The 26809-nt window shown below is 41.1% G+C and overlaps 2 protein-coding genes across 5 annotated transcripts in view; one reads left to right on the plus strand and one right to left on the minus strand.

Annotated features, from left to right (window-relative positions):
- LOC138961867 (zinc finger-containing ubiquitin peptidase 1-like) overlaps positions 1–26809 on the plus strand; it is a 467703-nt gene that overhangs the window by 14353 nt on the left and 426541 nt on the right. The window lies entirely within an intron of this gene.
- Positions 531–26809, minus strand: part of LOC138961872 (uncharacterized) — a 27067-nt gene continuing 788 nt past the window's right edge. The window contains exons 1-10 of one of the 3 annotated variants that reach the window (XM_070333554.1): positions 20880–20898; positions 18759–18889; positions 17664–17834; positions 15282–15476; positions 12689–12823; positions 11911–12075; positions 9668–9802; positions 7752–7892; positions 5744–5890; positions 531–5270 (exon numbers count right to left, since the gene is read on the minus strand). In XM_070333554.1, the coding sequence (XP_070189655.1) occupies positions 5140–5270; positions 5744–5890; positions 7752–7892; positions 9668–9802; positions 11911–12075; positions 12689–12823; positions 15282–15476; positions 17664–17834; positions 18759–18885 (1347 nt within the window). In that variant the 5' untranslated portion in view covers positions 18886–18889; positions 20880–20898 and the 3' untranslated portion in view covers positions 531–5139. Of the gene's footprint in view, positions 5271–5743; positions 5891–7751; positions 7893–9667; positions 9803–11910; positions 12076–12688; positions 12824–15281; positions 15477–17663; positions 17835–18758; positions 18890–20879; positions 20899–26809 lie in introns of those variants that run through there. The other 2 variants (XM_070333553.1, XM_070333555.1) reach the window with 2 other exon arrangements.

Here is a 26809-nt window from a genome sequence, read left to right on the forward strand (position 1 = left end):
GTGTAGGTGATCAGACTTGTTTGGGAGTCATCCTCTTTACATCTGCAAACACAACTGCTTGAAGTCACACAGCTGAGTTGCTTCACAAGGAGCTTTAATGGTTTTGCTGTATGGTCATGAAAGTCTAGTCCAACAGAAGGAACATTTGTATTATTTAACTTGATAAATTGTATTGCTCTTTGGGGTTTTGTCGAGTGATTGTTTGTTACTGTTATGATTATACGCAGAATTAACTGACATATTTGACTTGAATAAATGCCGCAATTGCATACTGCTGTAAAGGGGTTGATGGGGATGAGAGGTGTGACAGATCATAGGTGTGGATGTAGTGTTGTATTTGTTCGTGCATTTACATCAAAGCAACAGCTTTGCACACTTTTCACACACGAAAGTTGTGGAATATGTTTCTGATACTTCAGCAGCTTTTAGGGCCTCTTTTCATATTGGTCTACACTCACATTATATTTTACTTTTAGACACACATGCATACCAACACTCAGTTAGGTAAATAAAAGAACCAAGACATGCTCTCTTCTTTCTAAAATTCATTACTTTATTGCACAATCAGTTAAGTAAATCATTTTAATTCAAGCTCTCAACACCGACGGAGTTATTCTTGAAGAAAAAAGTGTCCAGTTTTTGTCCTGTCAGCTGGACAGTGAAAGGCGTTTACTTTCTTCACCAGACAACTGCCCTAAAACAAAGTAAAAAATTCCAAAAACTCTATGCTAAATTAAAATGTTTACATTTTTTTGTTAGAATGTACACACTTAAAATATTGCTCAGGGTAAAAAAAGTTGGGGGGAAAGGGACAATATCGAACACAAGCACAACTTCTTTTTGCAATCTTTCTTTCTTTCTGTATTTGGTGTTTAACGTCGTTTTCAACCACGAAGGTTATATCGCGACGGGGTAAGGGGGGAGATGGGATAGAGCCACTTGTCAATTGTTTCTTTTTCACAAAAGCACTAATCAAAAATTTGCTCCAGGGGCTTGCAACGTAGTACAATATATGACCTTACTGGGAGAATGCAAGTTTCCAGTACAAAGGACTTAACATTTCTTACATACTGCTTGACTAAAATCTTTACAAAAATTGACTATATTGTATACAAGAAACACTTAACAAGGGTAAAAGGAGAAACAGAATCCGTTAGTCGCCTCTTACGACATGCTGGGGAGCATCGGGTAAATTCTTCCCACTAACCCGCGGGGGGTTCTTTTTGCAATGCAAAGAAGGAAATCAGTACAGATGACATCAATCATGAAACCAATGAGTCGAGTTACACCCAAGCAATGTAATCTATTGTCGCTTTTGTCAACAGTGAAAACAGGTGTGGCACTCGCCATTTTCCTAACCAGTATTGCATGCCCATCAACTAGAATTCTTGGAGACCACAAAAGGTCAAAATGTTATGCCATGCGGTCAAAACAAAACAAAGTATGCAGTGATTTTGTCCTATTTGTAGGCACAACTTTTCCTCAAAATATCAAGCGTCTGACTGGAAACAAAAATTTTTTCTAGCATTTTCAGATTTCAACATAGATTTAAAATGAATGTATCAGAATATTACCAGTTAATGCTATTTCTGAAGCAGCACTAAACCAGAACATACAAAATGGTAGCTGCACTGTAGGTCTTTTCTAGAAACAAAGTACTGAATAGAAAAAAGTAGTATTCAAAGAAAGTAGCAGGGAAAAAACCTGAAGGTGAACAAGTGAAGGTAACAGTGAGGACAAGAAGAAGAAACCACACTGAACATAAGCTATGCTAATGGCAGCTTTCTCGTCAGGGAAAACATCCAATAAAGGAAAGGAAGATACAGGTACAAATACTCAGCAAGATAAAGGCATGTTAATTTGTGAGAAATGGAGAGGAAAAAGGATTGGATTGATGTGAGATTAGGCACACAAAACAAAAAGTCTGTTTGCAGTATCCCGACCAACCCTATTTTTTCGCGCGACCCTAGACTTTTTTTTTACATTTGGGGGGAAAAAAAAAAGTCTGTTTTTTGTCAAAATAACTTAAATATGGTTTTTTAGAAGAAACAATTTAAAAAAAATCCCGACCTACAGACCCTATTTTTTTTGCCTATGTTACCGTAAACAGACTATATTTTTTTTTTTGCCTTAACACTTTCGCGACGGGACACTGATAAATCAGTACCAGCGCTGACACGCCCATGGACGGGAAGCGCATTTTTCAGTACCAGCCATAGAGGGTACACGACTCGTGATTGCTTCCCGGTTTTTGAAGCTTGCAAATAAATTGAGTTGTTTCCCTTGATACACTTGGCGTCCCCTTCTGCCATTTGCAAATCCGCCTGATTTGTGTGCGTTTTTGAGGAAAAAAATGAATCAAAGGCGAGCCTTGTCTCGGGAGGAGATTCTCCGGATGTTGGACCTAGAGGATCCCGTAGAGCATGATTCGGACGTATCGTTTTCGCCTCACGAAAGCGATACAAGCAGTGAAAGTGAGGAAGAAACAGTCCCGTTGTTGCTAGTACGAGTCGGCAAACTACACGTGGTTGGCGGTGATACTGCTAGACGAACATGTATCTCGGAATCGTGCAGGAGCTATGGGGGCGTGGCAGCACTGATAACAATGGATGGCTGGAGCCTTCAAATCCTTTTGGAATTGTTCATAGGTGTACAGTTGGTACTTTGTTGTGAAAATGTGACTTATATTCAATATGGATTACCTAGACATCATTTGGTGAGTGTTAGATCTACAGTTTTATTTCATTTGATTCAGGATGCTGTGAGTGAATGCGTGATTTGCTTGTTTTTTTCTTTGTACTGTCTCCTTATTTCTGTGTACAATGTTAACAATATTTCAGCTAATTCATAGGTTTTACACCTTGTTTGGTTATAACATTATTTATAATACTTTCTGTTAAAAAATAACTTTTAAAAAAAGCAGTAGAAAATAAAACACACACAAAAAAACGTTAAAAAACACAAATTATCCCCCTTTCACCCCCCTTTGCTAAAACAAATCGCGTGACAAACTTATAAATAGCACGACTGAACTGGGCATCCATTTTTGAATTAGTACACAAAATTTGGTGGTGATTGGACTTAATTCAAGCTTGCTAGACAGATTTCTTTACAGTTACTGATTTTTGGGAAGTTTCTTGGTGGCAAGCTTGGGCAGGCAGGACGTAAACGCCGTGGCAGTGCTAGTCACAATAGTGTTAAGAGAGAACGGACTCGTACTGGCTTAATGCTTTTGACTTTCAGTCTCATAAAGCAGGGGATGGGTGGATGAGGGGATTTTTGTCAACACGGTTACAGCTTAAAAAAAAAAAAAAGGGGGGCGGGAGAGACAGACGGACAGAGAATGTGAAACATTCAAAAACAACACGTTACTTCGAGTATCATGAGCACAACTATACGTTTCAAGAGTTAGCTGCAAAGAGAAATTCTCGCTAACAGCAACAAAGGTAATTCATACACTTGGCATATGTGAGTGTAAATGCTATAAATGCTACGGAACACAGACGAAAAAGGGACAAAACAATAAAGATGTTATAGATGGACACTTTGAAGATTATTTCACCAACACTAAAATGAATCTGACATAAACCACTGACAAAAAAAAAGCATATGTCAATATTGTTTTTACCATGCAAGGTTATAGTTAACTGAAAATGATGACTCTTAATGAGTATATGATATGAAATGCAAGTACACAGTATAACAGTTAACAAGACACCAGTTTAAATTAGAATCTTCTGCAATTTCAATACATGTGTTTCTAGAACATCTTTGTGTATCTTTTGCCTGTGTCATGAATGTTCTCGATTCCTCACCTAAACAATCTTTATGTTATAATCAAAAACAAAAGAATTAAATTGACTTGTTTGAATGCAGGATTTGTTAGTGTATTTCATCATAAATACTTGTCTACTGTTAGTCACAGAGAAAGAGAGAGAGAGAGAGAGAGAGAGAGAGAGAGAGAGAGAGAGAGAGAGAGAGAGAGAGAGAGAGAGAGAGAATGTGTGTGTGTAACAGTGTGCACTGAAAGAAACTTTTTCAGATTCTTCTATCTAATGAAGTTATGTAGGCTACCTATACAATACTGGTACACATCTGTGTAGCATTTTAGAACGTTCAGAGCCTTAAGCTCACATCTTTTGTGTCCTGAACAGAGTCATTGCGTGTTAACATTTGAAGATAACGTGGAAAAATAGCACCAAAGGTCAATTCTTCAAAGTGACAAACTCGCTTTCACATAAATGTTTGCAGGTAAAAGACATGAGTGCTGAAGATAACAATGAAACAAAACTAATGTAAATATATCAGAAAGTCAAAATGCACAAATTTACCATTTTTCTGTAGCCTTAGAGTGCTTAAATGGCAATGAGCATATAATACAATCCAAAATTTGTCACTGAACAATTCTTACAAACATATCTTATTCCATATATGGTTTGAAGCCATAAAGAAAAGCGATCAAAATGCCATGCAAGATTGTTTGTTTAAATATAAAGCACAAAAAATTAAGCGTTTCAAGAAAAGCATGATTTCAACTTGTGGTTAAATGTATTAAGTACAGAAGTGTATCACATGAATTGTAAAGCTGTCCATAAAGGTCATGATAAAAAAAGATCATCGAGCAATGTTGTAGAAATAAGCGGTTACCAGCCAAAAAGATTGCATATGGTTGTACTCTCTTAATAATCTGTGATCAACTGCTCAAGAAAACAATCATCAAATTTAACCCAATCCTACTAATTCATTTGTAGCAGTTACGTGGATCTGACCTGAAATTCACATACAATGATGTCAGTACATTTTGACACTGTTTTCTTGCTAGTCCTATTTCTTGTAATTTTGTCTCACTCGATTCAAGTACAACCCTAAACTCTTACAAAATGTTTTATGTAATGTTTAAATGTTTCCACTAATTTTTCTCCTCACTTAGGTCAAAGAAAAGAGAACTCTAACACCAAACTCTTAAATCCTTGTAATATTCTGTTCTTATTATCAAAGTTGTTTCGTGGTTCAAACCACTAAAACCCTAAAATGCAGATGATTAGTGAAACATAACCTTTGAGAAGCATAGAAAATGTGTCCCAATCCCATTTATCTTCCCTCAAATTTCTCGTCTTGAAGTCACTGTGATAAACTCAACTAAGAACATGGTTTTGCTTTGACAGCTTTCCTCTCACACGGCACGCCACCCGCAATCACTGGTCGATGTTTCATCATCACACCATTCTGGCAAGGGCCGTAATCTCCCCAGTTACCAAGGAAACAGCTCGCTGAAATAAAGGCATGTAACATATGTTAAAATGGATGATGGGATGCTGAGAGAGAGAGAGAGAGAGAGGGAGAGAGAGACAGAGAGAGAGAGAGAGAGAGACAGAGAGAGAGAGAGAAAGCGAGAGAGAGAGAGACAGAGAGAGAGAGAGAGAGAGAGAGAGGGAGAGAGAGACAGAGAGAGAGAGAGAGAGAGAGAGAGATGTCTTGACATCAAATAGAGTCATGGACGCAAGTTACACATTTTGAGGTTTACAAATGTTCTACTTTATAATATCTGGAAAACCTAACTTATACATTCTCCCTGTAAATCTAACTACTCCTTTCTAGTATAATCACAACTGTAAAACGTACCAATAGTGATGATAAAACAAACACCACAATTTCAAAATTCCAGTGGTAAATACTAAATAATTCTGGCTAATTTAAAAGAAAATTCTAACAAAATCTTTCTAGCATTCTGTATGTAGCTCACCTTCTCCGTTAGGCTTGAAGCACGGTCGGCTGATTTTGATCTCAGGTTGACACTTCTCTGGATCGCCTTCTACTAGTGTCTTCATACGTGAGCGTTCCTTGGTGGTATCGTCACAGCCACTCCAGTTGCCAACATCATATTTGCATTCTGTCAAAAGGTCAACAAAATACCTTTACTTTTGGACTGTGTAGGCCATTACCAATAGATGATTTTCGGAAATAACTCCATCGGGTTTGTATGGGTTATGAAAGAGTGAAATTGCCCTTGCTTTTCCTCTGACAAATAAAGTCACACGTGCTTCTGTCCACATGTTTCAGACACACCCCTTGCTAGTGATTGGCCACTCCAATGTTTGCCAGAGTAAAAATCAAGGGTATTCACTCTTTCACAACCCATACACATAGCTGCCAACTTTCTGACAATGAAATTCCTGTGGGGGTCCGAGGGCCGCAGTAGGCCCCCGGTGGGGTCCAGGGGCAACGCCCCTGTGGGGGTCAGGGGGCAACGCCCCCTGAAGCTGAAGATTTTTTGTAAATGAAGGTGCCAAAATTGCTTTTTTTCTGCTATATTATGATCAAAATTGACATTTATTTAACAAATAACAGTCATGTTATAACTAATAATTCCATGAAAAAAAAGTTTTTTTGAAGATACCTGCTCAGGTGCTGCATTTGGCTTTTGTTGTTTTCGCCTTCAAAGTATTTGCGAAACACGACGTGATCTTTAGCGTCTGTTTCACGGCAGTAGCAGTCGACTGCTTCACATTGCCGCAATGCTTGGCGGAGGCAGCATGGAGCTCGATGTCTTTTTTCCCACCATGTCCGATGTTGATGTCACATCGACAAGGTTTACAGAACGCGTGGTGTTCTTCCTTATCTGACTTGTCGATAAAGTCATAGTTAGCCTTGTACTGTGGTAAAAACCTCACTTTAGCCTTTGGTTTTTTGTCTTTTGGTGTTGTTTTTGGCGGCATGTTGGAAGGCAAAACCGGAAAGATCGAGGCACAACTTATTTTCCGCACATGCGCACGCCAACGTGGCTGGTCTCGGTTAACCAGAGCGTCTTTTCACCGGTTTGTTCCCCCAAAAAGAGGCTGCTTACACAAAGTATGTTAGAAATTTCGATTTTCGGGAAAATCGAACACATTTCGGGATTTCGTGACGGATTTAAAACATCGGGAGATTCCCGAAAAATTCGGGAGGGTTGGCAGCTATGCATACAGAGTTATTTACGGAATTTGTCAATTATTGAAGCAGCATCCCTGTTTCATCTAGAGGCTGTTGATTCTTACCTTTTGCCACTTGAACTCTTGACATTAATTCCACTTCAAGCTCAATTATATAAGATGAAATCCGAAGTTGTGAGTCTTCTGTACTGTGTTTTACTTAACATTCCATACATCCAACTTCTTGATTTTGAAAATCTTCAGTTATACATGCTTTATCATGAGGTCACACATTTCACAAGATTGTACTCGAATCTACGGGCGGGGATGTAGCTCAGTCGGTAGCGCGCTGGATTTGTATCCAGTTGGCCGCTGTCAGCGTGAGTTCGTCCCCACGTTCGGCGAGAGATTTATTTCTCAGAGTCAACTTTGTGTGCAGACTCTCCTCGGTGTCCGAACACCTCCGTGTGTACACGCAAGCACAAGACCAAGTGCGCATGAAAAAGATCCTGTAATCCATTTCAGAGTTCGGTGGGTTATAAAAACACGAAAATACCCAGCATGCTTCCAGCGAAAGCGGCGTATGGCTGCCTAAATGGCGGGGTAAAAACGGTCATACACGTAAAAGCCGTGGGAGTTTCAGCCCATGAACGAACAAACAAACAAACTTGAATCTACAACCTTATCATGAAACGATAGTTATTTTCATCATGAGTTTGGAACAATAGACTTTTCATCACAAGGTTTCATACAACCTTGCAATTAAAGCCAAGAGTCATGCTTCATTAATCATTACCATTTCTTACTCATTCTTTATACTTATAGTGAGGGTGCATCACATACCTTCTTCTTTTCCACACTTTTTGGAAATGGTTCGCGTGGCTTCACACTTGGATGCATCTCCCTTGATGAGTTGGTCTGTGCGAGTCTTGAGGTTGGTTCCCTCGTCGCACTCTGACCACTCACCCTTGGAGAACTTGCAGGCTGTTGACAATAAGACAAAAGACGGAAGATAATTCTTTGTCCGTACAATTAAACAAATGTCAACGTACATGTTCATTTGTATTTCATTTCTAGTCTTAAGTTCTAGTTTTAATCAAGTTCTAAGGTACAAGTGAACTACCACCCAGTATTTTTCTTCAGTATCACAAAATCCCCTTCCTTGTTTTCTCGTTCCTGATTTTGGAATGTATTCAATCAGTTAGGCACAAAAAAAAAAAAATAGTCTGTTTACGGTAACATAGGCAAATAAAATAGGGTCGGTAGGTCGGGATTTTTTTAATTTTTTTCCAAAAAACCCATATTTTTAAGTTATTTTGCCAAAAAACAAAGACTTTTTTTCTTTTCCTCCCAAATGCCAAAAAAAGTCTAGGGTAGCGCAAAAACATAGGGTCGGTCGGGATACCGTAAACAGACTAATTTTTATTTTTTTGCCTTATGATTTTTCATGTTATGATCTTCCCTTTAAGCAGTATGTTTGTGAAAAAAACCCTTTGTAGGGTGAAAAAAAGGCAGAGGGTTACTGATTTCAACCTCCTTCTATTCACGAGACGTCAAATTGACTAAAAAGACAACAGCTAAAACTTGATGGAAAAAAACCCTTGCAGTCACAGTCATTGTTCAACAAACAACAGCAGTTACACTCTCCACCCCTGGTAACTCAAAAAAACAACTTAATTTGTCATGAAAGTGTGTGCATATAACTGTTTCTTAATTTGAAAGCAACCACTTGCCTCGATATTAACCGTGCATTTGGCTGGTTTCTGTCCAATACACTGAACTAAATGTGTAGTACAACAAAACCCCTCTTTTAACACTTTCCTTCTTCTGCGTTCGTGGGCTGAAACTCCTACGTACACTCGTGTTTTTGCACGAGTGGAATTTTACGTGTATGATTGTTTTTACCTCGCCATTTAGGCAGCCATACGCTGCTTTCGGCGGAAGCATGCTGGGTATTTTCGTGTTTCTATAACCCACCGAACTCTGACATGGATTACAGGATCTTTTTCGTGCACACTTGGTCTTGTGCTTGCGTGTGCACACGGAGGGGGATAAGCCACTAGCAGGACTGCACATAAGTTGACCCGGGAGATCGGAAAAATCTCAACACTTAACCCACCAGGCGGCCGCGATTCGAATCCTCGACCTTCCGATTAAGAGGCCGACGTCTTACCACCCCGCCACAGCGCCCGTCTTTAAGACCTTCCAATTCAAGACTCCCTCCATTTTAAGACCCCGTTTCGGATGTAGCTCAGTCGGTAGCGCGCTGGATTTGTATCCAGTTGGCCGCTGTCAGCGTGAGTTTGTCCCCACGTTCGGCGAGAGATTTATTTCTCAGAGTCAACTTTGTGTGCAGACTCTCCTCGGTGTCCGAACACCCCCGTGTGTACACGCAAGCACAAGACCAAGTGCGCACGAAAAGATCCTGTAATCCATATCAGAGTTCGGTGGGTTATAGAAACACGAAAATACCCAGCATGCTTCCTCCGAAAGCGGCGTATGGCTGCCTAAATGGCGGGGTAAAAAACGGTCATACACGTAAAATTCCACTCGTGCAAAAAACACGAGTGTACGTGGGAGTTTCAGCCCACGAACGCAGAAGAAGAAGAAGAAGAAGAAGAAGACCCCGTTTTCTGAGATTTTTTTCCTCATAAACTCAGTAAATTTACTCCCATTTTAACTCGCTCTCCTTTTTAAGACCCGATTTTCTCAGGTTTTTGGAGGTCTAAAAAGGGGGTTCCACAGTAGTGTATACTGACGTTTGCGACATTTGCGTGTGAGGTGCTTGGTCTGCTGACAGAGGGCTGGATCGCCAGACTTTAGCTTCAAGACGCGGGTCATGGTGTTGGTACGCATGTCACACGATTCCCACGCCAGCGCTTTGTACTTGCACTCTGCAACAGGCGTGCATATGCATTACAATTAAGGATGCTATTTTGTTTCTTTTTTCTTTAACTTCAAAGCAGAGTCAACTACAAACTAATGTAATCGTGGGACAATTTTGACACCAACTTTGAAAACGGGTGGAAAAATCACCAAATATAAAATGTGTACTTCAAACTTTCCACCTACATCCCCCCCCCCCCCCCTTCCAACAACAAAAAACTGTTCAAAGATGATGCAAAATCATGCCATATGCTGCAGTCTAAGAATGATTTCTGGAGCTATGGAAATGCCAGAAATCCACCAATTCATGGAAATATCTCATGCCTGACTAGAATGTAGAAACAGGGCGATTCATCAACCCTAAAGCCAAACTTCTCCATCGCAATATTATAACACCAACGTTCTTGACAATCCAGCCGAATCTTCTCTATCTTCCCAATTAACAAATAAAGTCAGAATTGTGAATTATTGCATGTTTAAGGAAGTCAGGTATTGTCATTTCAAGCAATGGTTGAAGGGGAAAGTATGTCCCAAAATGTCTCACATCTATCATTGTTTTCACCAAATCTAAAAGTCAATGAATATGAGGCTTATATCGCGCGCATTCCATGGGTACAGTTCTAAGCGCAGGGATTTTTATTTTTTTATTTTTATTTTATGCAATTTATATCGCGCACATATTCAAGGCGCAGGGATTTATTTATGCCGTGTGAGATGGAATTTTTTTTACACAATACATCACGCATTCACATCGGCCAGCAGATTGCAGCCATTTCGGCGCATATCCTACTTTTCACAGCCTATTATTCCAAGTCACACAGGTATTTTGGTGGACATTTTTTATCTATGCCTATACAATTTTGCCAGGAAAGACCCTTTTGTCAATCGTGGGATCTTTAACGTGCACACCCCAATGTAGTGTACACAAAGGGACCTCGGTTTTTCGTCTCATCCGAGACCTATGTACCTAGAACTACCCATTCGGTAAGCTCCAGGGATGGGGTGAGGATGTAAGGTGAGATTTCTACAGTGACAGACTACAACTTTTTCTTCTTCTTCTTCAGCATTCGACAGTACTGACTAAAACATCTCTTTTTCCTCATATCTGTTAGTGCACACTACAAATCTTTTACAGGAGCTAAGTTATCATTCGTTATTTTCTCATTACTACTTGTTTGTTGTGAATGCCGCTTGTTCACACTTGTTACATTTAGTCAAGTTTTGACTAAATGTTTTAACATAGAGGGGGAATCGAGACGAGGGTCGTGGTGTATGTGTATCTGAGTGTCTGTGTGTGTGTGTGTGTAGAGCGATTCAGAGTAAACTACTGGACCGATCTTTATGAAACTTTACATGAGAGTTCCTGGGAATGATATCCCCAAACGTTTTTTCTTTTTTTGGATACATGTCTTTGATGACGTCATTTCCGGCTTTTTCAATTAAATTGATTGAAATTTTGGCCAAGCAATCTTCGACGAAGGCCGGAGTTTGGTATTGCATTTCAGCTTGGAAGCTTACAAATTAATTGATGAGTTTGTTCATTAAAAATCGGAAAATTGTAATTGAAATTAATTTTTTTATAAAACGATCAAAAAACAACTTTATCTTATTCTTCACCATTTTCTGATTCAAAAAACATATAATTATGTCATATTCGGATTAAAAACAAGCTCTGAATATTAAAAAAATAAAATTATGAATAAAATAAAATGTCCGAAATCGATTTAAAAACAATGTCGTCTTATTCCTTGTCGGTTCCTGATTCCAAAAACATATAGATATATGTTTGGATTAAAAACAAGCTCAGAAAGTTAAAAAGAATAGAGATACAGAAAAGCGTGCTATCCCGCTCAGCGCAACCACTACCGCGCTGTCCTGGTTTGTCAATTTCACTGCCTTTGCCACGAGCGGTGGACTGATGAGTATATGGTCTTGATAAAAAAAATGCAGTGCGTTCAGTTTCATTCTGTGAGTTCAACAGCTTGACTAAATGTTGTATTTTTGCCTTACGCGACTTGTTTTTGTTCTTCTGCTTGCATTTAATCAATTGTACCACACATTGACCATACTTGTTTTTGAGTCTCAACACAATCTCAGCAGATTCAAATATACTCACGACTGGTTTTGGCGGCGGTGAAAGCGTCGCGACGACGGCAGGGTTTGGTGATGGTCATGGTGGCGTTGCAAATGCTGGGGTCGCCTTTCTTCAAGGTCAGCTGACGCATCTTCTCATTGGTCGACTCGTTGCATGGTAACCAGGGTCCTTTTGTGTATTTGCATGCTTGAAAAACGAGGCAAAAGTTCAAAATGAGTACAGAAAATCTAATTCAGGCATGAGAACTGGGATATGTGAAATGACTTGAGTGAAAAAGAACAAATACATTCTGGGCCTGAATCTCACAAACTGCTCCATACTTATGCAGTTGGAGCTCACGAAAGAACTCTCATGTGGGTCAAAAGTCTGATGATTCTTACACACGAGTAATGTACTGACCAAAACATGGCTTGTGTCATATTTGGAAACAGGAACTTCAAGGCACTCAGCAAATTTTCATTTGATAGCATTAAAACACATGAACTAGTTTCCGTCTCCTTTGTGCAGGGACAACATATTCAATTCAATTCAATTCAATTTCAATTCAATAAAACTTTATTATCTGAACGCAACAAACAGAACTTTTTCTTTTGGCTTGTGTACAGAAAACGAGTATCCAAGAAACAAGATGACAAGATGTTTTTATGTTTGTTATAGACAGGTGGTCTCTATGAAAAGGCGAATTAATATAAAGAGAAAAAAACATGTTGGGGATCTTTTGGGGTGGTCGTTGTGGTCAAGTGGACATTATCTGGAGGTGGTTACCAGGGTAGGTTGGAGTATAATTTGCTACACTCACGTTTCCGGCACTTCTTGGTGATGGTTTTCTTGGGCAGGCAGACACTCTCGTCGCCCTTCTTCAGCGTCAGTTGCCGGGTGCGTGTGTTGCTAAGGGGGTCGCATTCTGACCATGCCCCCTTCTGGTACTTGCATGCTGAAAAACACACATTTTGATTCAGTCATGCTGAAAAACAACACATTTTGATTCAGTCATGCTGAACAAACACATTTTGATTCAGTCATGCTGAAAAACAACACATTTCCATTCAGTCCAATGCACAGGGTCCCCACTGGTTTTTAGAAACAAAATTCCATGACTTTTACATGACTTTCCATGAGCCTCAATAACATTTTCCATGACTAGATCCACAGGTCGCCATTTCCGAACACGCAAACTTTTTACGTCTTGTCACTGCCAGTTTTGACACTGGCTTGCTTTGCACTGAATTTGAGTCAGTTTCTACGCAGTGTCTCTTCGACAAGCAAGTCAAGCATTTGCTACGCAGTCAGATTATCGGTAATGTTTGCTGGTCCTGTCATTTTACTAAACTGGACCAGCCACTGTTTGTATCCATTTGCACTTTCGTAAATTCCGTTTCGTAACCGTCACTGTGACTTGACGAACTGTCATTTTTTTCACCGCGATACACAGTTCATTGCGAAGATCTTCCTCGGTAATTCGTTCCAATTCCGCATACATTTTGTTGTCAAGAAACAACTCGAAAGAAAGTTTCAAACTCATCATCCTCCATCTTGCTTGTCGAAGCGCTAAAGTACTTTATCGATGCAAAAACAAAAGCAGAAAACTTCGACGAAACCGACTCAAATGCAGCGCAGACGACACCACAGGAAGGAAGTGAGCCTCGCTTTGGCTCAAGTGCCGTTAAAAATACCGTTATTCTCGTATGCAAATACGAACGAGAAGTTGGTCATACGAACAAGCCTTGTGCTGGCGACGCAAATCGCCGCTGGCTGGCAAAGAGGGGGGGGGGGAGGGGGGAGGGGGAATGGCTGGGCGACGAAAATCGCCGCTGGCGTGCTAAAGTTTAAAATTTTTTCTTTCTTATTTTTGTTAAATTCCATGACTTTCCATGGCTTGAATTGAAATTCCATGACTTTCCAGGCCTGGAAAATTAAAAATCAAATTCCATGACTTTCCAGGTTTTCCAAGACCTGTACGAACCCTAAATGCATGCAGAAGTAAATGTAAAACAACTGCCACACTGCAGTCCTGTCATTTTAATACTTTATCAGACCCAGAAAAAAATCAAGAAAAAAATGGAGGTAAAATAACCTTATTTATGGGGCTATGGGACACGTTATTACACACATGCACAACCCTTACTTCTTCAAAAACATGACAAAATCCACAGATTTGAGATGCTTCTGATATGCATTGGAGTAAACTCCATTAGAACAAAAAAAAAAATTGTCTGTTTCTGGTCACCCGACCGACCCTAAATTTCGGCGCCGACCCTAAACTTTTTTCTTCCAAACTCCAATTTTTTTTGGTTTTTTTGGTGGTATAAGGACAGGGTGAGAAAATGAACAACAAAAACGTGTGAAAACGAAAGTCCGCTGACGATTTGTAAATGTGTTGAGTGTCTTGTCTTTATGTATAGTGAATCCAGTCTCTTTGCGCGATTTTTAAAGTTAGTTTTATTGGTCTACATTTGGGGAAAAAACAAAAAACAAACAAAAAACAAAAAAAAAATCCCTACCTACCGACCCTATTTTTTTTAGCCATGTTACCAGAAACAGACAATTTTTTTGTTTGGCCTTAGAACAAAGCACACTGCAGGCTGGGAGATTTACAACAGTAAACAAAAATAAAAAAAATAGCAAACATGCTCAAAATACATCTTTCTTTCTTTCTTTATTTGGTGTTTAACGTCGTTTTCAACCACGAAGGTTATATCGCGACGGGGAAAGGGGGGGAGATGGGATAGAGCCACTTGTTAATTGTTTCTTGATCACAAAAGCACTAATAAAAAAATTGCTCTCAAAATACAAGAAAACAACTTTCCTACGTGACAGTTTTGGCCAGTCACTAGCGAGGGGTGTATCTGAAATACCTGGACAAGGAGCATGTGTTGAAAGCTTACCTCACTAAAAAAAAAAGAGTATTCACTCCTTCACAAAGCCGACAGAGTTATTTTCCGAGTTTGTCTATTAGAAAGTGGAAATAGAAAAACCAGAAGACAGTCAGACCTGGGAACCCCTGTTTTGCACTTGGAGTATTCTCAAGCAAACTTGGTGTATTTTCAGAAACATGAGTGTACTCCACACAACATTTCAACATCCATGATTTAAACATGTTTCACACGCGTCCGTCGCACCGTTAATTAAGTTTACCAATACCGTAAAAACAAATGCTTCTTTCAATGTTTACTGACAAAAACTGTAATCATGTGTCAAAATACCGCATCGGCTTCGAGATGCGCTTGTGAAGAAAAGTAGTCAAGGAATTTGTTAGTCGTATTCTCTACCACTGACCATACTGCTCGTATTCTAGACTATCATGCGTATAGAATACGGCGAAATCGTTTGGGTTCCCAGGTCTGGATAATATTCAAACTTCATAAGACTACTGCTATCAGACCCTCACCCACCTTTCCCTTTCCCATTTCCTCTCTTCTTCTTCTTCATCTTTCCAGTCTTGTTCTTGCGACTCCTGCAGGGCACCGTCTTGGTTCTAACCAGCGGGCATGACGCCGGCTGTCCTGGCTTCAGCGTCATCTCCTTCTTCTTGGACATGACGCCCGGCCCGCACTCCGACCACGGGGCGCCGCGTTTATACTTGCAGCCTGTCAACAATTTTTAAATAAAACAATCACAATAACAACACTTCACTGTCCATTCAAATGAATACATTATCATGAAAAATTGCCTTCAACACGTCTAACCTGCCTGTGACAGGCAGGTAAAGAAACGTGTCAGGGTCGCACACCCAAAAATATCAAATATATTTAAAAATTATACATAATATTTTCACAAAATATTTACTGAGTGAGAAAAATAAAGCATGAGAAACAGTTCATGGGGTCAAGTGTGATAGTTCATGGGGTCAAGTGTGATAGTTCATGGGGGGTCAAATGTGATAGTTCATGGGGTCAACACTGATAGTTCATGGGGTCAACACTGATAGTTCATGGGGTCAACTCTGATAGTAATGAACCTTTGGCTGTAATCACCAATCATACAGCCGTGAGCCACGACTAAGTCAGTATAAGTGGTTTGGTCAGTCAACATGTCACGCTAATCAGCCGAAGAAGAACCAGCTTATACCAATCATACAGCCATGAGCCACAACTAAGTCAGTATAAGTGGTTTGGTCAGTCAATATGTCACGCTAATCACCCAAAGAAGAACCAGCTTGATTGGGTTATTTGACAATCACATCATTAACTTATTTGTGAGTCTCTCAAAATGTTTCCGGCCAAGCTTAACTACCCTCTAAATTTAAACCATAAGTCTAATACACACACATCACTAGATATAAACAGTGGAAGTTTGTCAAAAAATTACCTACACCCAAAAAAACAAAAAACAAAAACACACACACACAAAAACAAAAACAACAACAAAAACCACCAACAAACAAACATGGAAGTACATGTAATTGGTTTTATAATAAATGTAGATTTTTGACTATAATCACAGACACAACTCAGTGCCCCTATCTACGCGAATCATTGTTTTTGCAGGATGACACGACCAAAAACATAGGACAGGCAGTACATAGGCAGACACATTACAACATGGAGGACACAGCGTACAAACGCCCCGAGGGGAAATGCCATACACCAATGACGAGACAATTCCCCCTCTTTGTGGCCATTTTATGCCTCATTAGGTAATTACTCGCTGGTTTGCGGGCCGACATTTCGGGGTATTACTCAATCCTTCTGTGTCTAGACACAAGTAATTGTGTCGCTTTTCACTCTGCTTGGCATGAAAACAAACGCAGCATGTGACGTAAGGTCACCCCTTGTTCTCAAGGCATGTTAAAGGCATATGTACGCGCTCCCGTGTTTACAAAGTGTAGTTTGCCCATAATCGATGTCAAACGCACCATAAGACCATATAATGACGATATGTCACCATGCGCGGACCATAATACATGCATTACAGCTTGTTCTAGCCTCTGAAAAAGTGAGGATGTCAACAAAGCCGCGGTGTTAGCTCCCTTGCATCAACGTTACATGTGTTGCCAAATCTATAAATAGGACGATCCAGATCAAAATGAAAATTAACATATATCAACATTGAAGGGATCCTAGACCACAATATTTTGCAGGGAACTTAATTTAGCATGTCTCCAGCTGTTGGTAAAGCAATTAGCGTGTATAGTCATCGAGTACATATGCCTTTAAGTTTGCTTTCTAAACATTCCCGAATCATGTCATACAGCTAGGTGGCCCCCCTATTTTAAGATCTCCGAAAACCAAAGTAAAGACTTAAAGTACATACATTTACAGGGATGGCCAAATCTCAAATGTTTTACTCCGGGCAGAAATGTCACTGGCCCGGTACATACCACAGTTGATCTGCAGTGTTTATATGGCTTTAATACTCGATATAACAACCAAAAGTGTTTCATTTGACCTGAATTTGCATTGGCCAGCCAGTTTCTACAAACCAGGCGGATTTTTTATACTCGCCCCTGGCGATCGGGCGGACGATTTGGCCATCCCTGGTATAAATCAATTTCAAAATGACTGTGCCAGATGAAATAGAAATCTAACTGCAAACTTGAAGAAGGGATCAGCTGTGAGAAGAAATCCTACAAAAGTCTGAAAGAAGAGACTGGTCTTGAGAAAAAAGTTTCACTGTACTCAATTTCAGCCAAGGAAGTATTCAAAATATGAACACCAGTACAGGGTATATATGTGTGTGTTGGGGTGGAAGGTGTGGGGGGGGGGGTAGTGTTGTTAGTGGTCGTTTGGGAATGTGTATACCATTCATGTCAAACAAATGAGCCAATTGCTTACCCCTGACACCGTTGACTTTTTTGGAATTGGCCTCATCCGATTGGCTACAGGGCTGGTGGAAGACCTGGGTCGGAGGGCAGTTGACCCCTTTCTTGAGCGGAAAGGTCACGCTCCTTGTGTTGGTCTTGGCATCACACAGCGACACTTGTGCCTTGCGGAAGTATCTGCACCCTGGGAAAAGTAAAGTGCAGAAGAAAATGAGCAAAAAGACTTGCCTACCTGCAAAATGGATCTTCAGTGTTGATTCCAATTTTCAGTATTCAAGCATCAAAATCTAAACAATAAAATGACTGTAGGTGAGATGAACAAAGTTGAAAAACACTGTTTTCAGACTAAAACTACCACTGCATAGGGCAAGAGCTTTTTTTCTGACACCCCCCCCCCCCCCCCCACACACCTCAATAAATGATGTTCATAAGTAACTGTGTCGGGTGTGTTTGGGTTGTGAAAGAGTGAATGCTCTTGGCTTTCTTGAGACAAAGTTAAAAAACAAAGGAATACTGTACTCACCAATACAAGAACGGGACAAGACGGTACGAATTTTCGCTTATGGAAGCTTCATCAGGAAAAACAAGAACACAAAAGACAACAAAAAGCAGACGCAACACGGAACGAACAAGGTTTGAAAGAAAATGGAGGGGAAACACGCAAAAAAGGGGAGGAACTAAAAAAAAAAAAGGGGAGGAGTCAAAAAACGTCTTTTTGCGTGTTTCCCCTCCATTTTCTTTCAAACCTTGTTCGTTCCGTGTTGCATCTGCTTTTTGTGTTCTTGTTTTTCCCGATGAAGCTTCCATAAGCGAAAATTCGTACCGTCTTGTCCCGTTCTTGTATTGGTGAGTACAGTATTCCTTTGTTTTTTAACTTTGTTCATCTTACCACAGTCACTTCGTTGTTTAGATTTCTTGAGACAAACATTCCAATTGACATTATAGGCCAGTCACTAGCGAGGGGTCTGTCTGAAACATGTGGACAAGGAGCATGTGTGGAAAGTTTGCCTCACTAGAAGCAACGCTAGTATTCACTCTTTCACAACCCATACAACTACAAGCCCTACAGAGTTATTTCCGAAAATCGTCTATTAACTTCAACACTTACTTGAGTTGTCTCCCTCTTGAAGCCTCTGTCTTTTCCCTTCGCGTGACTTCACATTTTTCCTGCCGGCATCAACCAAGGTCAGGGTCACGAACACCACACACAACGTCACTGGCAAGCTCAGCTTCATTGTGCTGAAAGAAAAAAGACATACATGTATGCAATTTATTGGCAAAAACACTCATACATTTTGGAGATGGATTCCATTTGTCTCAGGCCAAAAATAAAAAAGGTGTGGTTACGGTAACATAGCCAAAAAAATAGGGTAGGAAGGTAGGCAATCACTTTTTTTTTTAAACTTTTTTTTCTAATGTGTACAAATTAAACCTACTTGACAGGGAAATAAGTGTGCGACTCGGGCGCTTTCGCTTTCATTGCGTTTTCTGCACTCGTTTACTTTTTTTTTATTTAAATTCTTTTGACAAATGTAATAAAAAGTTATAGGGTCGGCCCCAAAAAATAGGGTAGGTCGGGTTACCGTAACCACACCTATTTTTTTTTTAGGCCTCATAGAAGTTCTACTGAGATTTGTTTCTGTCCACAAAAAATAAAGACTACTCACAGGACGCTTGTGTAACCAAGTGCCCACTGTTTCATATGTAGCTCAGGGGCGGGGATGTAGCTCAGTTGGTAGCGCGCTGGATTTGTATCCAGTTGGCCGCTGTCAGCGTGAGTTCGTCCCCACGTTCGGCGAGAGATTTATTTCTCAGAGTCAACTTTGTGTGCAGACTCTCCTCGGTGTCCGAACACCCCCGTGTGTACACGCAAGCACAAGACCAAGTGCGCACGAAAAAGATCCTGTAATCCATGTCAGAGTTCGGTGGGTTATAGAAACACGAAAATACCCAGCATGCTTCCTCCGAAAAACGGCGTATGGCTGCCTAAATGGCGGGGTAAAAAAACGGTCATACACGTAAAATTCCACTCGTGCAAAAAACACGAGTGTACATGGGAGTTTCAGCCCACGAACGCAGAAGAAGATATGTAGCTCAGTGCACAAAGCACAACAATCATCTTTGGAGGCAAAAACCAGTCAAACAAGATTGAGATTTTAGAGCTAACTTAATACTAATACTAATAGCCCTACAAAAACTGTCACGGGTACGCAAAGCTTCCCAAGAGCACAGAAGAAGAAACAGCAGCCAGACCCCATCACAAACAGAACTTTACAATTGACAGGTGTGAAGCCGTCAATGTGGAAGAAATGTCGAGCTACTATAAATAGCCTGCGCTCTTCGCCGGCAGACAACTCTGCAGAGGCTACCGCCAAGGGAGACTGTGTGTCACCCTGTCACATTACAAAATGTCAGTATTATTTATCAGCAAGAGATCACTCCAGGTAACCAAAGAAGCACACAATTCATTTGCACTTGAAAAAGTCCAGCTTTTAACATCATATCAACCAACTCTTTCACAAAGGTGGTTCTGACATGCAGAAGTCGGTCTGCAAAATATTGCTGTGTGATGCTTTCTCTCTCTCAGTTGTTTCATAAAGGTATGCCTCATGTGTTTATTTAAAACAAAGCTAGCACAATCTCTCGCAATACATGTTACCCGGTCTCTAAGTAACAATTGTTTTAACTGTAACAATCATGTGCTGCATGCACTTGTATTAGGAAGAGCTCTCATGTTGTCAGGACAGACAGTAAACAAGGGATAAACCTGACACTTGTGTATTCTCCTCTGTCTACTCCTCCCATCATGCATTGTGCATGTTCATTTTCTTTGTTTGTTTGATATTGTTGGTTTAGTCCCAAAACCAACAATGGGGTCCTTATTGGAGAGAGAGAGTGAGAGTGAGAGAGAGTGAGAGAGAGAGAGAGAGAAAGAGAGGGAGGGAGAGGGAGGGAGAGAGAGAGAGGGGGAGAGAGAGGGGGAGGGGGAGAGAGAGAGAGAGAGAGAGAATAAATGAACACAAATTAAAATACAAATAATAATTTAAAAGATAAGAGAGAGAGAGATAAGAGAGAGAGAGAGAGAGAGAGAGAGAGAGAGAGAGAGAGAGAGAGAGAGAGAGAGAGAGAGAATGAATGACAAAGTAAATCAACAACACACATCCGTATCCACAAACACAAGGGAGATTTAATCACACTATCACCCAGTCGAGCAAACAATTCTACACACCTTCCCAAGCACAACAGTCAACCATTACATAGGAGTGCTGCAGGGGGGATCACAGTTTCAACCAAACACACAGGAACACATGTGGAAGAGTGATGCACTGGGCTTTTCATGTCACAACAGTTGCACATGTGCACTGACGCAGTTTATGTGTCTAGAGCGTGAATATTATCTGCGTGCATGTTCTTAACAGGATGATGATTTCATGCATCTGGTAAGGCCAAGACAAAATTCAATGTTTGCCATGATTCCCCTTCGGACCCTATTTTCCACACACCATCTCAGATCTGGCCAGACTTTGACAGTTGATAAGACCATCCCTCTGCATGGACACTTACCAACACAGTTGATAAGACCATCCCTCTGCATGGACACATACCAACACAGTTGATAAGACCATCCCTCTGCATGGACACTTACCAACACAGTTGATAAGACCATCCCTCTGCATGGACACATACCAACACAGTTGATAAGACCATCCCTCTGCATGGACACTTACCAACACAGTTGATAAGACAATCCTTCTGCATGGACACATACCAACACAGTTGATAAGACCATCCCTCTGCATGGACACATACCAACACAGTTGATAAGACCATCCCTCTGCATGGACACATACCAACACAGTTGATAAGATTGGCATCCCTCTGCATGGACACTTACCAACACAGTTGATAAGACCATCCCTCTGCATGGACACATACCAACACAGTTGATAAGACCATCCCTCTGCATGGACACATACCAACACAGTTGATAAGACTGGCATGCCTCTGCATGGACACATACCAACACAGTTGATAAGACCATCCCTCTGCATGGACACATACCAACACAGTTGATAAGACCATCCCTCTGCATGGACACTTACCAACACAGTTGATAAGACCACCCCTCTGCATGGACACATACCAACACAGTTGATAAGACCATCCCTCTGCATGGACACTTACCAACACAGTTGATAAGACCATCCCTCTGCATGGACACTTACCAACACAGTTGATAAGACCACCCCTCTGCATGGACACATACCAACACAGTTGATAAGACCATCCCTCTGCATGGACACATACCAACACAGTTGATAAGACCATCCCTCTGCATGGACACATACCAACACAGTTGATAAGACCATCCCTCTGCATGGACACATACCAACACAGTTGATAAGACCATCCCTCTACATGGACACATACCAACACAGTTGATAAGACCATCCCTCTGCATGGACACTTACCAACACAGTTGTTAAGACCATCCCTCTGCATGGACACATACCAACTCAGTTGATAAGACCATCTCTCTGCATGGACACATACCAACACAGTTGATAAGACCATCCCTCTACATGGACACATACCAACACAGTTGATAAGACCATCCCTCTGCATGGACACATACCAACACAGTTGATAAGACCATCCCTCTGCATGGACACTTACCAACACAGTTGATAAGACCACCCCTCTGCATGGACACATACCAACACAGTTGATAAGACCATCCCTCTGCATGGACACATACCAACACAGTTGATAAGACCATCCCTCTGCATGGACACATACCAACACAGTTCATAAGACCATCCCTCTGCATGGACACATACCAACACAGTTGATAAGACCATCTCTCTGCATGGACACATACCAACACAGTTGATAAGACCATCCCTCTGCATGGACACATACCAACACAGTTGTTAAGACTGGCATCCCTCTGCATGGACACATACCAACACAGTTGATAAGACCACCCCTCTGCAGGGACACATACCAACACAGTTCATAAGACCATCCCTCTGCATGGACACATACCAACACAGTTGATAAGACCATCCCTCTGCATGGACGCATACCAACACAGTTGATAAGACCATCCCTCTGCATGGACACTTACCAACACAGTTGATAAGACCATCCCTCTGCATGGACACATACCAACACAGTTGATAAGACCATCCCTCTGCATGGACACATACCAACACAGTTCATAAGACCATCCCTCTGCATGGACACATACCAACACAGTTGATAAGACCATCCCTCTGCATGGACACTTACCAACACAGTTGATAAGACCATCCCTCTGCATGGACACTTTCCAGCACAGTTGATAAGACTGGCATGCCTCTGCATGGACACATACCAACACAGTTGATAAGACCATCCCTCTGCATGGACACATACCAACACAGTTGATAAGACCATCCCTCTGCATGGACACATACCAACACAGTTGATAAGACCATCCCTCTGCATGGACACATACCAACACAGTTGATAAGACCATCCCTCTGCATGGACACATACCAACACAGTTGATAAGACCATCCCTCTGCATGGACACATATACCAACTATCAACACCCTGGTTGCTCTCTTACCTAAGATCTTTTCATGAATTATCTTAACAGACACTGGCGGTTACTTGTGAAATTAATTCACCCCCCAAATCATCACTTTAAGGAAGCAGATATGACGTTGATTTTTAATGTGTCCAAGTGAAGTTCTTATCTTATTTTTGATGAATCAATTTCACAAGTGTACATGATTACATGTATGTATACAGCTAATACATGTATTGCGGAACAGAAAGTCGGCGCGCAACACACGCAGCATTAATTTCTCTGTACTTTGTGAGCAAATTCTCCACCATCTTGCCCAAACAGGTAAAAAGACATTTCACACCAAAGAAATACCACCGCAAGAGCTGAGAAAGTATTGATTACGAGGAAGGAAATGTGGCTTTAAGAGACACTTGACTCTTCAGCATGGCTTTGACATTTGTTAACCTTGTTTCTCTCCGTCAGGCACAAACATGTTGTGCCTCCTTTTCCTTGCACAAACATGTTGTGCCTCCTTTTCCTTGCACAAACATGTTGTGCCTCCTTTTCCTTATGGCATTCGTTCTCGAAAACACATGCGCCAGAAGAAAATGGTCAACTTTGTACAGTGGAACCCTTCCTTTAAGACCTGAGATAATCTGAGATAATCGTGTCTTAAAAGGAGGGAATCTTGATAATAATATTGGGGTAAACTTATAATAGGTTTTTTTAAAAACAGAAAATCTGAGAAAACAGGGTCCTTCTTCTTCTTCTGCGTTCGTGGGCTGAAACTCCCACGTACACTCGTGTTTTTTGCACGAGTGGAATTTTACGTGCATGACCGTTTTTTACCCCGCCATTTAGGCAGCCATACGCCGCTTTCGGAGGCAGCATGCTGGGTATTTTCGTGTTTCTATAACCCACCGAACTCTGACATGGATTACAGGATCTTTTTCGTGCGCACTTGGTCTTGTGCTTGCGTGTACACACGGGGGTGTTCGGACACCGAGGAGAGTCTGCACACAAAGTTGACTCTGAGAAATAAATCTCTCGCCGAACGTGGGGACGAACTCACGCTGACAGCGGCCAACTGGATACATATCCAGCGCGCTACCGACTGAGCTACATCCCCGCCCTAAACAGGGTCCTGATAAGTTGAAAGAGAGGGAGTCCGAAATCTCGGGGTCTGAAAGGGGGTTCCACTGTATGATTATTGTGTGTAAGGGGTGGGGGAGATACTGAGACAGACAGACAGGGGAAGATCTATATGGAGTTTGGTCAGGCTTGTATGTGTGGTGGGGGAAGAGAACCAAACGTATATATCATGCATGCGGATTCCATTGTGCTTTTCCTTTTATTTGGCAGACATGTTCCCTTTTTTCGAGGGATAAACTATATTATTTGATCCCAATAAATCTGTTGAGCAAGTCATCAAATGTTACCCAATATTAAGCCATATGGCGAACACTGTCAAGTGCTTGCATGGCCTGCTTTATGTTACTGGCAATAACGCCTTCAGACGCCATCTGTTCCAGTGAGGGAAGCATCGTTAAAGAACAGTTAGCACTCTCTCTGTTTCTGGTTACCACAGAGATTGCAAGGAAACGGCACATTAATATTATGCTATATAAATTAACTGTGACAGAACTCACTTTATTATGAAATAATAGAGAGAGAGAATAAGAGAGAGAGAGAGAGAGAGAGAGAGAGAGAGAGAGAGAGAGAGAGAGAGAGAGAGAGAGAGAGAGAGAGAGAGAGAGAGAGAGAGAGAGAGAGAGAGAGAGAGAGAGAGAGAGAAAGAGAGGGGGTGATCTGTGTGTAAACAAATGAAAATATATACTGCAGGCATGTATTTTGGCAATGGTAATATAGTAGTTGAAATGCTGAAAGCGAAACTCCCAAGTTACAGTGGAACCTCTCATAACGACCCCTCCTAAAAATTTACTTCTATATATATATATATACGACTTGTGTCTGTCTGTCTGTCTGTGTGTGTGTGTGTGCGCGATGCACGGCCAAAGTTCTCGATGGATCTGCTTCAAATTTGGTGGGCATATTCAGGTACACCCGGGACAGGACACAACCTGGTCGATATTTCAACATGTGCTCTCAGCGCGCAGCGCTGAACCGATTTTGGTTCCACCTCAGCTACCCGGGCCCCCATACCGACACACCAAAGCCGCTAGACCACATCACAACGCCAAAGTTCTCGGTGGATCTTTTTCAAATTTGGACACCGTATTCAGCTACACCCCGGACACAATATCATCGATGAGATATTTCAACACGTGCTCTCAGCGCGCAGCGCTGAACCGATTTTGGTTTTTCTGTTCATTTCACCATTCCCAGTAACTCTTCCTTATCTTCTCCAGTGTTTTGCGTTTATCTCCCTTCCTTCGTGTGGCTTCAATCCATATCCCCGTTTCTACGTTACTATTTTTAGAATGTCACTGCGCTGTCCAGAACGCTTCCCTTGCACCCGTAAGTTGTTCTTACTGTCAAAGTGAAAAGGTCGAATCAATTTATAGCCACGCGAAAAATACACTGTCACCTATCTATATATATTTATAGATATAGATATACATATATATATACGGCTTCTGTGTGTGTGTGTGTGTGTTTGTGTGTGTGTGTGTAAGCAACACCTGTGGATTATAGAGTTCTGTTTGTGATGGGGTCTAGCGGCTTTTGTCTGTCTGTATGTTCTGGCATTTGAGAAGCCACAACAGATAATATAGTGCTAAGAAATAAGCTCGAAAATTCTCAATCCCGTTTGACAGGACTTCGCCTTCAAAGGTGATTGTGGTGAACCGCCACGCTGTCTGTCTCTGTTTGCGATTCACCCCGTTTATCTCCCTTCCTTCGTGTGGCTTTAATCCATATTCCCGTTTCTACGTTACTATTTTTAGAATGGCACTGCGCTGTCCAGAACGCTTCCCTTGCACCCGTAAGTTGTTCTTACTGTCAAAGTGAAAATGTCGAATCAATTTATAGCCACGCGAAAAATACACTGTCACCTATCTCTATATATTTATAGATATACATATATATATACGGCTTCTCTGTGTTTGTGTGTGTGTGTGTAAGCAACACCTGTGGATTATAGAGTTCTGTTTGTGATGGGGTCTAGCGGCTTTTGTCTGTCTGTATGTTCTGGCATTTGAGAAGCCACAACAGATAATATAGGGCTAAGAAATAAGCTCTAAAATTCTCAATCCCGTTTGACAGGACTTCGCCTTCAAAGGTGATTGTGGTGAACCGCCACGCTGTCTGTCTCTGTCTCGCGATTCACCTCTAGTTTTTACATATTTCTGTCTTCTGGTGAGAAAATTGAGAGGTTGGTAATCAGGTTTAATACGAATTGTTAATATGTGACATAAAAAAGGGTAAATTATACATGTATACATGTACCGGCTCAAAAACTGAAATGTAAAAGAGAAAAAATAATTGACATTATGACAAAAGACAGCTTTCACACAAACCAGACTGAGTTTGTCAGAATACAAATGTATGTTATGTATACATGTATTAGTGAATAATGTTCCTAGGGGATTTGGGGGGGGGGGGGGGAGGGAGTTGGGGAGAAGAAAGGGCTGTCAGTG

This window comes from Littorina saxatilis, linkage group LG3 (genome assembly GCF_037325665.1).
Source record: "Littorina saxatilis isolate snail1 linkage group LG3, US_GU_Lsax_2.0, whole genome shotgun sequence".
In the NCBI taxonomy this organism is placed as follows: domain Eukaryota; kingdom Metazoa; phylum Mollusca; class Gastropoda; order Littorinimorpha; family Littorinidae; genus Littorina; species Littorina saxatilis.